Source organism: Pseudorasbora parva, chromosome 8 (genome assembly GCF_024679245.1).
Source record: "Pseudorasbora parva isolate DD20220531a chromosome 8, ASM2467924v1, whole genome shotgun sequence".
Lineage (NCBI taxonomy): Eukaryota > Metazoa > Chordata > Actinopteri > Cypriniformes > Gobionidae > Pseudorasbora > Pseudorasbora parva.
Window position 1 is genome coordinate 783,669 of NC_090179.1, and position 17,680 is coordinate 801,348.

General features: G+C 41.1%; 1 protein-coding gene across 4 annotated transcripts in view; it reads left to right on the forward strand.

The window, feature by feature from the left end:
* Positions 1–9,950, forward strand: part of mlf1 (myeloid leukemia factor 1) — a 37,257-nt gene extending 27,307 nt beyond the window's left edge. For 2 of the 4 annotated variants that reach the window (XM_067449914.1, XM_067449916.1), the window contains 5 exons: positions 159–239; positions 2,615–2,743; positions 2,818–2,977; positions 5,372–5,510; positions 9,038–9,950. In XM_067449914.1, the coding sequence (XP_067306015.1) occupies positions 159–239; positions 2,615–2,743; positions 2,818–2,977; positions 5,372–5,510; positions 9,038–9,116 (588 nt within the window). In that variant the 3' untranslated portion in view covers positions 9,117–9,950. The remainder of the gene's footprint in view (positions 1–158; positions 240–2,614; positions 2,744–2,817; positions 2,978–5,371; positions 5,511–9,037) is intronic. The other 2 variants (XM_067449915.1, XM_067449917.1) reach the window with 2 other exon arrangements.
* Positions 9,951–17,680: the final 7,730 nt, after the last annotated feature.

Sequence of the window (17,680 nt, forward strand, 5' to 3'; positions counted from 1 at the left end):
ACAAGTTATTAGAGAAAATGGTTTACATAACAATGTAAATGATGTGTGGAAGTTAAGTGATGATATAAACTCAAGTATATTTTCTTAAATCCTGCTGTCTATATGGCAGTAGTTGAATCTGTTGTCTGCTGTGTCACTAAATGTGTTATAAATGTCAGCAGGAGCTGGATTTCTTTGGCAATCCTTTCTCTATGATAGACAGCATGAGGAACAGGATGGAGGCGATGCACAGAAACTTTGTAAGTCTGACCTCTGTTCTCCTATTATACTAGCATCTCTTTAAACCTCTATGAACCATAGAGTCACTGAGTTTATATGCACCTTCTTCCAACGATTCAACTTCATAAACATGCTGTTCTTTTAAAATGGATTTCATTTCATAATTGTAGGCAGTTCAGTGATTCTGATTCATTAACAATTCCACTACTTATGAAGAATAATCAGTCCTAATTATTAAGGATTAACTTAAAGCTGAATACCTTATTTGGAAAGGAATGACTAATGGCTTCAAAAAGAATTAAACATTTTTCATAATAGTAGGTAAAATATTTGCCAGACACAGTCACTCCTCTTGTTTGCTGGATAACAGGTGAGCCAGGGGATCATGATATCACACATAACCCTCTAAAATCACTACACTATAATGAGTGTGTAAAGTGAGTTCAGGCAGATACAGAAAGTTGAGTTTAGTTCAGTTCATTTTTCACACGTTTTCATATTATACTCAGAATTGTATTTTTTATATATATTGTGTTGTTCATATTTGCTTGTTCAGGCACAATGCTCGTGTTTTAGTGACTTCTGCTGTCACTGCGGAGGAAAAAAATAACCAATAATCTGCTTTGTGTGGTGTTAAACACGAAAAGTCACACACAGGGCCCTATCATACACCCGGCGCAATGCGATGCCATGCAAGTGATTTTTGCTAGTTTCAGACCAATGCAGATTTTCACGTCCAGCTCCACGTTGTTCACCTCATACTCATGACCGGAAAAGCAGAAATGGCGCCAGTGACTGTGTCCCATCATAATAAAAGTCCCGCTGCTCGCGAGCTGTGTAACAATCGTTCCAGTGTACTCGCTGAGCTCCTCAACACTCGGTCCTGCTCTGCTTCACTACAGTAACGTTAAAGCGGCGGTGAAATGCTGTTTCATGCATACTGAGCTTTACACTGTTAAAGACTTGGATTCCCATCCTAAACATAGACAAAGTTTCAAAAACTAATGTTGGACGTTTGATGGAGTATTACTGTGTTAAAAATACTCCTTCCGGTTTCTCACAAGTCTCTGAGAGTTTTTTTCGAGTATGGGTCGGCTTGACATTAATAGAGCGGAAGGTCCTTGTATGGGCCGTACGGGCTCTTCTCCCGGTAGGGCGCGCGCATGACTAGAGCGAGAGAGGAAATGCACGCCCGTAAACACTCGCTCAGCTGCAGATCCAGTCGTCCGTGAACACTTCTGACGCGCGTCGCGCTCCACTTTATTCCTATGGGTGACGTCGAGCGACTTCAACGCTTCAGCACAGCCTTCTGGGAAGGCAGCGCTGCATTTGAACCAATTTGAACTCAGAAATGACGGGAAGCTTCACAACATTGCTTCAGTCGCGTCTCAAAGTGGATTTCCACAGTCACTGCTGTCAGGACTTCACCAAATCATACCAAAGAAGTGTGTTTTTGACGGAGCGGTCCCAGCGATAAAGGTTCGGTCCTGCTTTGGAAGCAGCCGGTGAGTTAAACTGCTTCAAATGTCTGTGCTGTTGACTATCGTCGCGTGAGTAAACATCAGTAAACGACACGATCGCGTGCTTCGTCATTCAAATGCGCTAACGGACTCCATTGTTGTTCTCTGTATAACGTTACACTAGTCTGACGTGCAAAACCGTTCTGCTTGCTACTGCTAAGGTTTAGTCGCATACAATAGTCCATAAACCGAAGCATGTCCTCATAAACTGCGAGTAAAGACACACAAATGTTGACAGGCCACTAAATACAGTCCATACCACAGAGACGGACGTCCTGCTGCTGCTGCTTCACCTGTTCAATTTATTTCAGCCTCCGGATCTGACTCTGGATCATTATCTGTATTAGCTGAGATCGATAGCGATGGGTTTCTCCACGCTTGAGGACGTCACCGCTTTGCGCTCGTCATTCTTTAGCTCCGCCCACACGATACGCCTCCAGGCGCTCAGTTTTTTTTTCTGGAAAGACTCGGTACAGCCTATATTTCTTTTATAAATATAATAAAACTAAAGACTTTTCGGAGATATGAAGGATGCAATACTACTCTATAGGTACTCAAGATTGACATGAGATTGATGCTTTAAGTAAAGTCAATATTATTATGTTTTCTAGATACATTATTATCCAAATTATTTAGATTTTTAGAAAGCACATTATAGACCCCATTCTCTTAAACCTAGATTCATTTTTAATGTGTTTATCAATTGTAGATTTTCAAAGCTATTCAAACTGGACACTTTAACACATGAATCAGCTCTGCTGGCTTATCACTGTACATCTGCAATGTTATTATGTGTTTTATATGTATAATCTGTACCTTTTATATATGTATTGTCATTCTGTTCGCTCTCAAGAATTTCCCTCTGTTTCTTTTAGGAAAACATGGCGTCAGACTCCAGCAATCACTCATTTTCCTCTTCCTCTGTTATGACATACTCTAAAATGGGAAATGAGCCCCCAAAAGTGTTCCAAGCCTCATCTCAGACCCGCTGTGCTCCTGGAGGAGTGAGTACTTCTCTGAATTACTCTCATCCCTTCCCTTTTGATCAATATTAGGGAGTGATTTATGGTGTGTTCAGTTAAAGGAGACCAGGAAGAGTCTGAAGGACTCTGAGAGTGGACTGGAGAAGATGTCCATCGGCCATCACATCCAGGACAGAGGACACGTCATCGAGAGGAAAGAGAACAGGAAAACCGGAGAGAAAGAACTCAACCAGGACTTCCAGAACATGGATGAAAGTGAGGACTGATTTAAAGAGACAAACAAGTGTTGAAAGTTTCTCTGGTGAAGTAAACATGTGAAGAAGGATAAGCAAGCAGCATCAGTGCATGTTCTTTTACGATTCTCAACCCTCTGGTGCTCTTTGCATGTTGCTCAAAAATTACCAGAAAAAAAATATATAAATGAAATGAATGAACTATCTTTTAGTTTGGTAATGTTTTTTATTAATATTGGAATTTTTCATGGATTTTATGAAACTCGTGAATTCACTTTTTGGGCATAAACCTGAAAATTAAATTTCCTACTTAAAGCTGCTGTCCGTAACTTTTTTTGTGTTTAAGATTTACAAAAATTATATAATGAGAATGTACAACATGAATCCATTTTCCAAACCGTGTATTTGTCTTACCCTGAATCATTATGGTACACTTATAATAAGTATTTATATTGGGACTATTTCAGGCCAGACTGGTAGGAACCGCTGCGGAGGAGCACAGTCCCTGCGTGACCCGCCATAGACATAAACAGAGAGAAGTAGCTCCGGTTGCAATGTTCTTCCGCAAGATGCATGCAGTTCAGTTTATTAACCACTAGAGTGCAAAAAGTTATGGACTGCAGTTTTAAACTGTCATAAATCTTGAATACTTTAGGGCACAGACTGAAGTTAGGTCTCTCTTCAAAGATGACACTTGGCAAAGTAGTGCTGAAGTGAAAAAGGTTTTAAAAGGTAAACTTAAAAAAAGCTACAGTATTGTATATTTATTATTATGAAAAATGCTCAAAAATACAATAAACAACTGTATATGAAATATGAAATATTTTCGAAAGCACATTTTACTCTAAAACTAAAAAAAAAAAAATAGCAAAGTCATAATTCAAAATAAGTTGTGTTCTAAATTTGAGGTTGACATCTCACAAAATTAGCTTTGAGTAAGATTTTGTGTGGGCGCAGTACCAAACACTTCCACTCGATGAAAGAAGTTCATTTTTGACCACGAGGAGTACAAGTGTGACACTTTATTCAGGACCATTTAACCTTTTCAAATCATGTCCATGCTTTGTTTTGTCAAGTGCCAAAACCTTTACAAAGTTTCATTATATTCTGTTGGAAGTAAAAAATAAATAATAATAATTACCGGAGAGCACCAGAGGGTTAAGCAAACACTCTATAGTACAATATAGTACACGATAGTACAAAAAAAATATTTATTTTACTCATGCCAAAATGTAATTTCTAAGAAATCAGATTTTCAACCTGCAGACCATTGACAAACAAATCCCAATGGGTGTCATTAATGAGTGCAAAAGGATATATATTTTGCCAAAGTGGCAGGTATTTTTTCTTTGTATCTCCATCATTTCTTTGGAGCTGTTTTGAGCCAGAACACACTTAAAAGACACGCAGTGATAAATGAGCGCTGAAGAGCCATGAACAGGGTTATTTTTCTATTTCTCTTCAGACAAGAGAGTATTTAAATTAATCATGCGAGGTGTTTTACTAAGGTTTGCACTCGTCAGTTTACTGGCGTTTGAGCCGTTATTTACAGCCCAAAAAAGCATGTCTTAAACCAGACGCTAATGGGAAGATTGTGTTGGTCATTATGGAAATGAACCGGCTGCATCTGTGTTCTTTGCGTGTCGTCAATAGATCATGGCAGAACTTTACACTCCCATCAGCACTTTTACGGCATTTCACTCTCACGCTAAGTGTAATGCAGCAACAATATGAAACAAAAGAGTTGAGGTATTTTCAGTCTGAGCCTTAGTCTTGTCGGCAGCCCTGCACTATATGATGCAGTTCATTCAGCATGACGGCATGAGTTCAGATCCTGGATTGTGGTCATAATCAGGCATTTGTTCTTGTATGTTATATGTTGTATGGTGTTATTGGGCCCCCTCCTAAAAGCTTTCAGTAGCTTCTTTGGGGTTTCCCCTTTTTACACACAATAACCTTTCTGTAACTATTGTTAATTTTATTTTGTCTTTAAAATGATGAAGTGTGTTAAATAAATTCTTCAAATCAAATCAAATTTGTGAAAAAAGTTTGCTTTGGCAAGCTGTTTCAAACTCCAAACAAACTTCCCTAAAACAGAGAATGCGAAAGAGATGCTGCACGCGGTGTGAAATGTACCCTGGAACGTAATCTGTGCTGTTTGGATGTAAGGAATGGTTCCACTCCATAGATAAAGAATTTCTAAGGCACTTGAATGGTGTTGAAAAAGTTAAAAAGCCTTTAATTCATCATGGCTTATTCATTTAAAAAGTACACATACGCATTGTAGCTTACAAGCATTCGCCGGATTTTGTTCAAAATGGCATCACACCAGTTCATTCAAGCTTTGAAGTAGATCAGGGCAATTAGCTCCTGCAGACACGGTTTCTGAAGTTGGCTTTGTGTTTTGTCTTTTCAGCGGAAGCCCAGTCCTTTGATGACGAATGGCAGCGTGAAGTGTCCAGATTTCGGGTTTCTGCGCCCATGTCCCGCCTGGAGGCACCGAAACATCGAGCGGTACACAGAGCAGCCATCACAGGACCACAAGAGCCACGCAGGTCATGACGGATGGACATGTGACACACACTTCTGAAGCTTCTCCCGTACAAACAGAAAAAAGCTCAAGAATACACAATTGGAGTTATGTTAAAGCGGTGGTTAATTATGATTAGACTTGCTTAACTTTAGTGAGTGTGTAGTGTCGCTGTTTGAGCATAATCAACATCTGCAAAATTACGACGCTCACAGTTCAAAGCGAAGGGAGATATTTTCTTTCACAGAAATCACTTTTTAAGAACTATAACAAACGGCTGGTAGGGACTACAACAAACTTCTTCACGGGTCAGTGACATCACTAACCCTAATTTGCATAACCTTGCCTCCGGGAACATGTTGAGAAGAGGAAGAGTTGCTGTAGTCGAGCACATTTGGGAGTCGCTCAAGCTGTCGTCCGTCTTTCACATTTATTGATACAGTATGAACACAAATGGAATGGCATGTCATAAAGCAAGATGACAACATAAGTTATAACCGTAATTAAAATAAACTATCCCTGTTCTCTCTTCATCAGCAGATATTATAACCGTAATTAAACTAAAATATCCCTGTTCTCTCTTCATCAGCAGATATTATAACCGTAATTAAACTAAAATATCCCTGTTCTCTCTTCATCAGCAGATATTATAACCGTAATTAAACTAAAATATCCCTGTTCTCTCTTCATCAGCAGATATTATAACCGTAATTAAACTAAACAATCCCTGTTCTCTCTTCATCTGCAGATATTATAACCGTAATTAAACTAAACTATCCCTGTTCTCTCTTCATCAGCAGATATTATAACCGTAATTAAACTAAAATATCCCTGTTCTCTCTTCATCAGCAGATATTATAACCGTAATTAAACTAAAATATCCCTGTTCTCTCTTCATCAGCAGATATTATAACCGTAATTAAACTAAACTATCCCTGTTCTCTCTTCATCGGCAGATATTATAACCGTAATTAAACTAAAATATCCCTGTTCTCTCTTCATCAGCAGATATTATAACCGTAATTAAACTAAACTATCCCTGTTCTCTCTTCATCGGCTGATATTATAACCGTAATTAAACTAAACTATCCCTGTTCTCTCTTCATCAGCAGATATTATAACCGTAATTAAACTAAACAATCCCTGTTCTCTCTTCATCAGCAGATATTATAACCGTAATTAAACTAAACTATCCCTGTTCTCTCTTCATCAGCAGATATTATAACCGTAATTAAACTAAAATATCCCTGTTCTCTCTTCATCAGCAGATATTATAACCGTAATTAAACTAAACAATCCCTGTTCTCTCTTCATCTGCAGATATTATAACCGTAATTAAACTAAACTATCCCTGTTCTCTCTTCATCTGCAGATATTATAACCGTAATTAAACTAAAATATCCCTGTTCTCTCTTCATCAGCAGATATTATAACCGTAATTAAACTAAACAATCCCTGTTCTCTCTTCATCTGCAGATATTATAACCGTAATTAAACTAAACTATCCCTGTTCACTCTTCATCAGCAGATATTATAACCGTAATTAAACTAAACTATCCCTGTTCTCTCTTCATCAGCAGATATTATAACCGTAATTAAACTAAACTATCCCTGTTCTCTCTTCATCAGCAGATATTATAACCGTAATTAAACTAAACTATCCGTGTTCTCTCTTCATCAGCAGATATTATAACCGTAATTAAACTAAACTATCCGTGTTCTCTCTTCATCAGCAGATATTATAACCGTAATTAAACTAAACTATCCCTGTTCTCTCTTCATCAGCAGATATTATAACCGTAATTAAACTAAACTATCCGTGTTCTCTCTTCATCAGCAGATATTATAACCGTAATTAAACTAAACTATCCCTGTTCTCTCTTCATCGGCAGATATTATAACCGTAATTAAACTAAACTATCCCTGTTCTCTCTTCATCGGCAGATATTATAACCGTAATTAAACTAAACTATCCCTGTTCTCTCTTCATCGGCAGATATTATAACCGTAATTAAACTAAACTATCCCTGTTCTCTCTTCATCGGCAGATATTATAACCGTAATTAAACTAAACTATCCCTGTTCTCTCTTCATCGGCAGATATTATAACCGTAATTAAACTAAACTATCCCTGTTCTCTCTTCATCAGCAGATATTATAACCGTAATTAAACTAAACTATCCCTGTTCTCTCTTCATCAGCAGATATTATAACCGTAATTAAACTAAACTATCCCTGTTCTCTGTTCATCAGCAGATATTATAACCGTAATTAAACTAAACTATCCCTGTTCTCTCTTCATCGGCAGATATTATAACCGTAATTAAACTAAACTATCCCTATCACAACAGTTTATAGATTATCATGACAGAATATGCAAATTAATGAAAGTGCATCCGTCCATCATAAAAGTAATCCATACGGCTTCAGGGGGTTAATAAAGGTCTTCTGAAGCGAATCTATGCTTTTTCTGTAAGAAACATTTCTATATTTAAAACTTTATAAACTATAACCACTGGCTTTCGTCAACGGCCGTACATGCGTTAACAAGATAGTCGAGTTCTGGCAAGAGAGTGACCTCTGTCCCTATATATTTTTTTACGATTTTGGGGGTACTGTTTCTTTTATCCTAGGAAAGTTAATAACAGTAACGCTTAGGAACAGAATCCACTTTTGCTAGTTTAACGACGGGAAAAACGGTCTGTGCCAAAATGGTTGTCCCTAGTCTTGTGTAATAAACCAATCAGAGTCTCATCTCCCGTTCCTTTAAAAGCCAGTTGTGCTCACACCATGGAGGATTCACTCTTTACATGAAAGACTGAACGCTTCTCCAGAGGGGAATCCTATTATTTGTAATATTTAAATGTGTGTGTGTGCTGCCCATCCCTGTGTGTGTGTAATAAGCAGATGGTACGCATGTTGTGCAGCCGCCTATAGGCTCATATTACCAACACACCCTTTAAATAACACTGAAATACTGCACTGTTGACTTTAGAGCAGGTTTGTGTTGGTCAATGGTCAGTGGTTTTTAGTTTTTACAATAGTAACGCTCCAACAATGCTCCTGAGCACTCCTGGTTTAGACCAGACACCCATGGGTGAACCACAGGGTGTATGATAGGGCCCACAGAAGCCAACAGAGGCGATGCTGTTTTATCTGTAGCCTTGTTTTCCTTCTGACTGAGTAACGCACAGCTTTTAGATCATTTACTAATATTAAATTACTAACCTGGCACCGTTATCCAAAATATTTGTCCACATTGAATTCAAAATCGCATTTAAAGTTTGAAAACAATTGTAGAAGTTGTAATGTTGTTGGTGGAAGATTCAGGAAGGGAGGGTGATATCACTGTACTCAACTGCAGGCTGGCAGAGCGTTTGCCAATAGTTAATGCTCCTTAAATAACTGAACTGACCAGCTGATACACGCACAGCCATATTACATGACACCGTGATGTTAAAGGTCACATGTGAAAGGGAATCTAGGGTTGCACTCAAATGCAATTTGTCCTGTTTAATATAAAAATGTATCTTTACTATTTTTTGTTCACAGAAATGCCAAGGCCGCTGCAGGAAATCAAACCCATTACAATGAGCTCAACGTTAAAGGCTCCAGCATGAAGAAGCACTAAAGCTCATTCAGAATAAAACACTCTTGACGCTGCTGCTTCTTACTAAAGTTTCCTCATATCTATGAGCTTGAGCAGTGTGAGCTGCTGCGCTCTGTACAGAGAAGTTATTTCTTGGTAACTCCAGTAGAATATTTCTTTTTTTTTTAAATGTATAATGACCATATGTTTTAAAATGGTTATCAGCATTAGACCTGTTCTTTGTTTAATAGCACATAATCCGCTGGTTAAGTCATGACTTTAAAGTCGATTACTGTTTCCTGGTCCAAGCCTCCACCAAAGTCCCTTTCAAGGAAAGCCTGTTCACTCTGTGGCCAGATTTGCAGCTCCTCCGGGCAGCTATTTCGGGCATCAAGACCAGCTCTTATAACCATTTGAATGGGAAATTCAAATCAGCAACAAAATCCCAGACACCAATATTTTAACAACTTTTAAAAGATCAGTCTGGACATCTGAGACTCTGATATGGAGATGAATTTTATTCAGGAGTACAACAGAACACCATGAGTGTATATGAGCACCGTTTGTTGTTTGCTTTTGGGATTTGAAGGAGCATTTGGACCCGGAAATCATGCTGTGTGATGTCGGACTGAATAGCCATGTTGCAGAACCAGATTTGGGAACCAGTGCTGTAACACACTTATGGATTGACTTATTCAGTGTGTATTTATTCTGCTGTAATCTCCATAAACCCTCTACACAACCCTTCTTTAAACATCTGTAAAAAATGCATGAAAGTTGACTTTTTATATAAATGTTTCTCACAGTGTTTTCTTCCTTGACTTGAAGCTACACTTTAATTTTTCTCATTTAAAGAAATACATTTTTTGAGAACAACCACTGAGTACAAAAGAAATTACTGTCACAATAAATGCATTTAAAACGGCAATTCACAATTAAAGTTTATAAGTTTTGGTTGATGTTTATCCTGCTAGTTTCATTTGTCTCCTGGTTTGTATTCAATTCTGTCAAGACCAATATTGTCAAAGATGATTGATTGTCGCAATTTAAGTGAAATGTGGGACTAAATCCTTTTGAAACAGTAACAGTATATGACGCAACGAAGCCTGAAATCACGGGACTTTTATGGGAATTGTTAATCTATCTTTCAATATAATCTATACAAATGTATTCAAAAGAATAGGGGGGAAATGGCTAATGAACCAGTAAGTGTTCCTCTTCTGCCATTGGCTGGCTGTATTTTTTATTTTTTTATTTTAATGTTTTTAAAGGAACACCACCGTTTTTAGAAAGAGGGCTTATTCAACTTCTTTCCTACATTTAGATATGTTGGCAAATGCATTTGTCTCAGTGCATGCATTGTTTTAGTCTGGCACGGTCGCCGCTAGCTTAGCTTAGCATAATGAATGGAATCCCATGTTGCCAGATAGCATGTCCCGAGTAAAAGTGATCAAAAAAAAAATTATTGGGTTCCTTTAACGTCCTAATGTTAATTTAGGATGGACTACTCCAAGCATACACAACAGGTGAATATAAATGAATGATGCTTATACAGAATTTAACCCAAGAAAGAAGTTTTAAATAATGTTTTAAAAAAAAAAAACAGGGTAACCACTTTGTTGAGGCTATCCTGTAAGCCTCGGCATGGATGGCGTGGTGTTCTCAACTCATAGCAACAGGAATCCAAGCTCAGACGTTAGCTTTCTTTTCTCATTTATTATAAAAGTAAAAATAGCATTTTTCCATCGAATGGCTCTTCACCCAGTGTGGCTATAAACAAGTGTTGTTGTGCTGTTGGTGGAAAAGGTGTGTCACGTTACACACACAAAGGGAAAAGGGTGCGAGGACTCAAGTGCAGAAAATGATTAAATATTTATTTATAACAAATAAAACATAAACTCAAAACAAAACCCACGAGGGGGAAAAACACATAATAGAATAATAAAATATAAACTTAAACAAACCAACAGAATCACGGGGAGGACGGGAGACGCAGACATTACACAAGGATCCAACACAGACTGACAAACACAAGGAGCTTATAAGGGGAAGAAATCAAGAGGGAACAGGTGGGAGAAATCAACACTAATCAGATAACAAGGGGGAGGGGTCAGACAATGACAGGAGCACATGCAAGACATGACAAAACCCACATGTGCACACAAGACAGGACAGGCATGTGACATTACCCCCTCCTTAAAGAGCGGCTACCAGACGCTCCACTAGGGACGGGCGGGACAGACCAGGGGGGACGGGAGGGACACACCAGGGCGGGACGGGAGGGACAGACCAGGGCGGGACGGGAGGGACAGACCAGGGCGGGACGGGAGGGACAGACCAGGGCGGGACGGGAGGGACAGACCAGGGCGGGACGGGAGGGACAGACCAGGGCGGCACGGGAGGGACAGACCAGGGCGGCACGGGAGGGACAGACCAGGGCGGCACGGGAGGGACAGACCAGGGGGGCACGGGAGGGACAGACCAGGGGGGCACGGGAGGGACAGACCAGGGGGGCACGGGAGGGACAGACCAGGGGGGCACGGGAGGGACAGACCAGGGGGGCACGGGAGGGACAGACCAGGGGGGCACGGGAGGGACAGACCAGGGGGGCACGGGAGGGACAGACCAGGGTGGGACGGGAGGGACAGACCAGGGTGGGACGGGAGGGACAGACCAGGGTGGGACGGGAGGGACAGACCAGGAAGGAACAGACAAGGGAGGGGTAAACAAGGGAGGGACAAGGAAAACAAAAAGTTCAGGAGGCCATGGTGGCCCACAAAGTTCGAATGGCCAGGGCGGCCCGCCGAGTTCGGGAGGCCCACCGAGTTCAAGCGGCCGGGGCGGCCCGGAGAGTTCAGGCAGCCAGGGCGGCGCGGGCAGAGCAGAACTCCTGGGTGGTGCGGCCAGTGCAGGGAGCGCCAGGGAGGTGCGGCGAGAGCAGGACGCCTCAGCGGCGCACGGAGAGCAGGGCGCCTCAGCGGCGCACGGAGAGCAGGGCGCCTCAGCGGCGCACGGAGAGCAGGGAGAGCAGGGCGCCTCAGCGGCGCACGGAGAGCAGGGCGCCTCAGCGGCGCAGGCAGGGCGTTGGGGAAACTTCTCCAGTCCAGCAGTATCCACCAGCACTGGGACCACCGGAATACGATCTGCTGGCATTGGGACCACCGGAACATGATCTGCTGGAACTGGGACCACCGGAACACGATCCACCAGCACAGGGACCACCGGAACACGATCCACCGGCACAGGGACCACCGGCACACGATCCACCGGAACTGGGACCACCGGAACTGCCTCCGGGGCTTCGGATAAAGCCCTGTGCTCCTTCCACGCATGCAGGACTGCCACCACAAAGCATCCCATCACAGCCCTCCAGGCCGTTTCCGGACTCGGGACCACCGGAACACGATCCACCAGCACAGGGACCACCGGAACACGATCCACCGGCACAGGGACCACCGGCACACGATCCACCGGAACTGGGACCACCGGAACTGCCTCCGGGGCTTCGGATAAAGCCCTGTGCTCCTTCCACGCATGCAGGACTGCCACCACAAAGCATCCCATCACAGCCCTCCAGGCCGTTTCCGGACTCGGGACCACCGGAACGGAGTCCACCGGCACAGGGACCACCGGAAAACGATCCACCGGCACAGGGACCACCGGAACACGATCCACCGGCACTGGGACCACCGGAGCACGATCCACCGGCACTGGGACCACCGGAGCACGATCCACCGGCACAGGGACCGTCGAAGCACGATCCACCGGCACAGGGACCACCGGAGCACGATCCACCGGCACAGGGACCACCGGAGCACGATCCACCGGCACAGTGACCACCGGAACACGATCCACCGGCACAGGGACCACCGGAACACGATCCACCGGCACTGGGACCACCGGAACACGATCCACCGGCACTGGGACCTCCGGAGTTGTGGATGACACCCTGTGCTTCTCCCAAGCATGCAGGACTGCCACCACAAAGCCTCCCATAACAGCCCTCCAGGCCATGTCTGGACTCGGGACCCCCGGGACTGGCACCGAGGGAGAACTTCTCTGCTGAGTCCTCATTGTATGGTTGGATCCTTCTGTCACGTTACACACACAAAGGGAAAAGGGTGCGAGGACTCAAGTGCAGAAAATGATTAAATATTTATTTATAACAAATAAAACATAAACTCAAAACAAAACCCACGAGGGGGAAAAACACATAATAGAATAATAAAATATAAACTTAAACAAACCAACAGAATCACGGGGAGGACGGGAGACGCAGACATTACACAAGGATCCAACACAGACTGACAAACACAAGGAGCTTATAAAGGGAAGAAATCAAGAGGGAACAGGTGGGAGAAATCAACACTAATCAGATAACAAGGGGGAGGGATCAGACAATGACAGGAGCACATGCAAGACATGACAAAACCCACATGTGCACACAAGACAGGACAGGCATGTGACAAGGTGTTCACGGCTATGGTAAGAACCGTGTGTTCCCAGCCATCCACACCTTGTCTAACTAAATTACCACACCTGTAAATATACTCAACTCTCAGTGAAGTGCCACGCCTATATATAGTGCAATGCTCCCTCTAGTGGCTAAAATAGGAAATAAAATTAATCTGTCTAAAAGTGAGTATAAATGGCTCCTACACACTTTATTAAACTCTTTATATCCAGGCGATAGATATGTTATTCCTTGAATGGCAAATGGCAAATACTTCATAGAAAGACATTTGACAGAAAGAATCTGTCAAAAACTGTTCAGAATCGAAAAACTGTTGAAATGACAGATAGCATCTGGAGCTAGTAGTGATCTCAGTTAGAGTCTGATGATCTATTAAATAACAATATGCAATAACTCTAACGTGCTTTATAAAATACATCTATCAATATTCCTGAGAGGTTAACTAATGCCATAACATTTCAAAATATGTAGTAATTTCATCAATTCGCCAGCGAGTGTGCTTGAATGGGGTTTAACGCTGGAACTATAGTTCTACCAGAAAGACTCGGGAGGTAAAATTATGAATGAAGCATACATTTATTGACAGCCCAGCAAGCATAATAAAGTTTTGGCATAGGCCCCGTCCATAGTTTATAATCCGAGGGTAGCGGATCAGCATATTCCTGCCTGAAGATGAAGGCAGGGGCGCAGCCGACCCCCCTTTGGAGGTATGGACGGAACCATCCTGGTGGTGGTGGGGAGGATGGAGGTTATTGTCGCATCGGCATCTGCGAACTCAAACATGTGTTAGTACGACCTTTATACAGAAAATATGAAGACGTGATTGGCCAGAGATTAGGTTAATAAGTGACGAAGTGATTAAGTCTTCCTAGCAGAACTTAAGCTGAAGCTTCCATTGTCTTTTTTTTTTTTAGAACACAATTCTTCACAAAACACAATTTACAAAATCTCTCATTGGGAGACTAAAGTGCGGAACAGTTAAGTAGAACAAAATATAATAATACAAATATATATATATATATATATATATATATATATATATATATATATATATATATATATATATATATATATATATATATATATATATATATATATATGTCAGGGTTCTACCCTGGCAGCTCTGTCTGTTTTGTCTTTGTTTAATGTTTCTATGTTTGTGTTGTGTCTTAGTGTTTGGATCGGTCTCTCTCTGTGTTTGTCATGTGTTCCTCTTGTCCTGCCTCCTTGTTTGCTGTTACCACGCCCCCTTGTTTAGTCTGGTCTAGTCCTCGTTTCACTAATTGTGCTCACCTGTTCCTCATGTGCTCTGGTCCCTTTATATCAAGGGGGTAATCTAGCGCTCGGAAAGCGTTCCACCCCTAGGGGCTGCCATTGCTAACCAAGCCATCACGTGCTGTTAGCATCCCATTGACTCCCATTCATTTTTGAGTCACTTTGACAGTGAATAACTTTACATCTGAGACGTTTAAAGACTCCATTTGTCCATTGTTTATTTCTAAAGAAACACGACAATGTATAAAAGGCTCCATTACCTTGTATCTTACACTATCGCCCCACAGAAGCTGTTTTTGTAAAAATAGGCTAACGATTGCGTCATAACCAACGCGACCCTGTCGCACAGTTGAGAAATTACCGTATAGACCTGAGGAGACGCTCGCAGGCAATCTTTTACTGTCTATGAGACAGTCGGGGGGACGTGGAGACATGTCCTGGAGACTAGTCTGATAAAGTCAAGGGGGAAGAATGGGGAGAAGCCCATAGTGAGCCAAAAGCAACGGGAGAAAATATTTAAACAACGTGATTCAGCTTTCGCTTTCCACATCTACTAGAAGACTCACAGCTGTCAGACAGGAGGCTCACGTCACATCTACGCCGTCAAGCTCAGTCTGAGCCTGTGCAGTTCGCTCAGCCATCAGGAAGTGAGTGCCCCTAGGTTGACTTCATTCTTTCGCCGTTGACGTCAATGGGAACGCTCGGTCCATTTCTTTTACTGTCTATGCTTTATATTGTGCTGCCTTCCCTCATGTCTTTGCTGGTTCGTTGTGTGTGTTTGTGAGCGTTTGCTTGTGCGTACATGTCTCTAGCTCCTTGTCTAGCCTAGTCTAGCCTTTTCTAGTTTTAGTGTCTCCTGTTTTTCTAGCTTTGAATTTATTTTCAGTTTTTTCTTTGTTCCTGAGTTTTTGAGTCTAGTGTAGTTTCTGTCTTTATTTTGCTCGTTTTCGCCAGGTTTTATTTTGGTATTTTTCTTCTAGACTTATTGTTTAGTTTTCTTGGTTCTGATAGCTTACCTTTTTATTTTTCCTGTTTTCCACTTTTATTTTCTCAGTTCAGTCTTTTTATAGAGATTGGTTTTGTTTTATTTTTCTTCGTTTTCTAGCTCCAGTTATTATTTTAAGTTTTTGTTTAATTTAGTCATAGTTCTTAGTTTGTCTGTTTCTTGTTGTCTTGTCTAGAGTCTTGTCGTGTGTGTGTGTGTCCTGTGTTGTTTTCTGTCCAGTGTTTTTCCCTGGCCGCTGTCTCCACTGCCTGTCAGCCAAGACTCCTGCTTCTGTGAGAACATCAAGCCTCAGGTTCCTGCCTGGATTGGTCCAACACCGCCCTGCCTGGTGTTGCCTCCCAAGCTGTCGTGAAGTTCATTGGCTGCCTGGACTGGTCTCAGTGGTCATCCTCCCCTGCCCGTCATCGTCGTGTCTTTCCCCTGCCCTGGTGTTTGGATTGTCACTCATCCACTACCCCATTGTGTCTGTTGATTTGTCTTGTTAATAAACTGTCCTTGTTCACTCTGCATCTGGGTCCTCCACTCCCTGATCCGTGACTATATATATATATATATATATATATATATATATATATATATATATATATATATATATATATATATATATATATATATATATATATATATATATTAAGCAAGGTATTCCATAAGGCATGTAATAATTATACACATACATGATAAATTGTTTCAGTCTTTAAATATTCTTAAAATCAAGTTATATGGGAGCTTAGCAAATTATAATGACAAATAATTTGAGACATCTTCACATAGAGAGTAAATGTTATCACTGGAATCTTTCAGAAGTTTCACAGAAGTAAAGTATTCCCTCGGGTCAATTTTAAACACTACTAAGGAAGGATTTTTGTTTTGCAATTTAAATATATGGATATGATATCTACCCATAGGCTAATTGTTATGATATTGTAAATCCTAAAGAGTTCTTTTGGAAGATTTTCATTACCAAAAAGATTTTGCTCTAACTTTATTTGTGTGATTCTCTCCATTTTTGTTTCCAGCCAAATCGTGACATCTTGCCTGAATCTTTTTGTCAGTGAACAAGAGAAAAACAAATGTTCAGTAGTTTCATCTTCCTTGAAACAAAACACACACGGCTCCGCTTCAAAACCACATCTCTTGTTAAGCATTGCTGCTGCTGGGGAATATCCATTCAACATTTTGAATTGCATTTCTTTGATTTTAGGAGGTATAGGCCATTTCATGAACTTGATGTACTTTTTGGATATTTTATTATCATAATGCCTTATTTTTATATTTTGGTCAAAATCATAAAATAGCCTACCTTTGCTAATACAATTATTATTGCAGTTTTTGCTATTTAGGGGAATTTGGTTTAGTTGTAGTTTAGGCAAATTTATTTGACTTTTGGAAAAAAGTAATCATATTTAACAGGGCTATCGGTATTGCTTTACATACCTTATTATACTCTCTTATAGAACTTTGTATATTGAATTTTGTTTTGAAATCCCTAAACCTGAGAAAATGACCTTGATCATCTAATATATCAGTGATGAAAATGATTCCCTTATCATTTCCGTTTCATTTCATATCAGTTTTCCTACTTATTGTTATCCCTCTGTTGTTCCACAAGGTGGAGCCATGTGGTGTAAAATTGTGAGTAACTACCATCTTCCAGTAATGAAGAACTTGTTTATGGTATTCAGACAGTTTAACAGGTCATTTGGAGACCTCATAATCGCACTTCAAAACGACATTCTAAGCCTCCCACTTTATCAAAAATATTTTTGGGAATATGATACCATAAAGAAGCAGGTTTCTCTAAAAATGCTTTTACTTAGTTAACTCTAAAACCTCCAACCATAGATTCAAAAT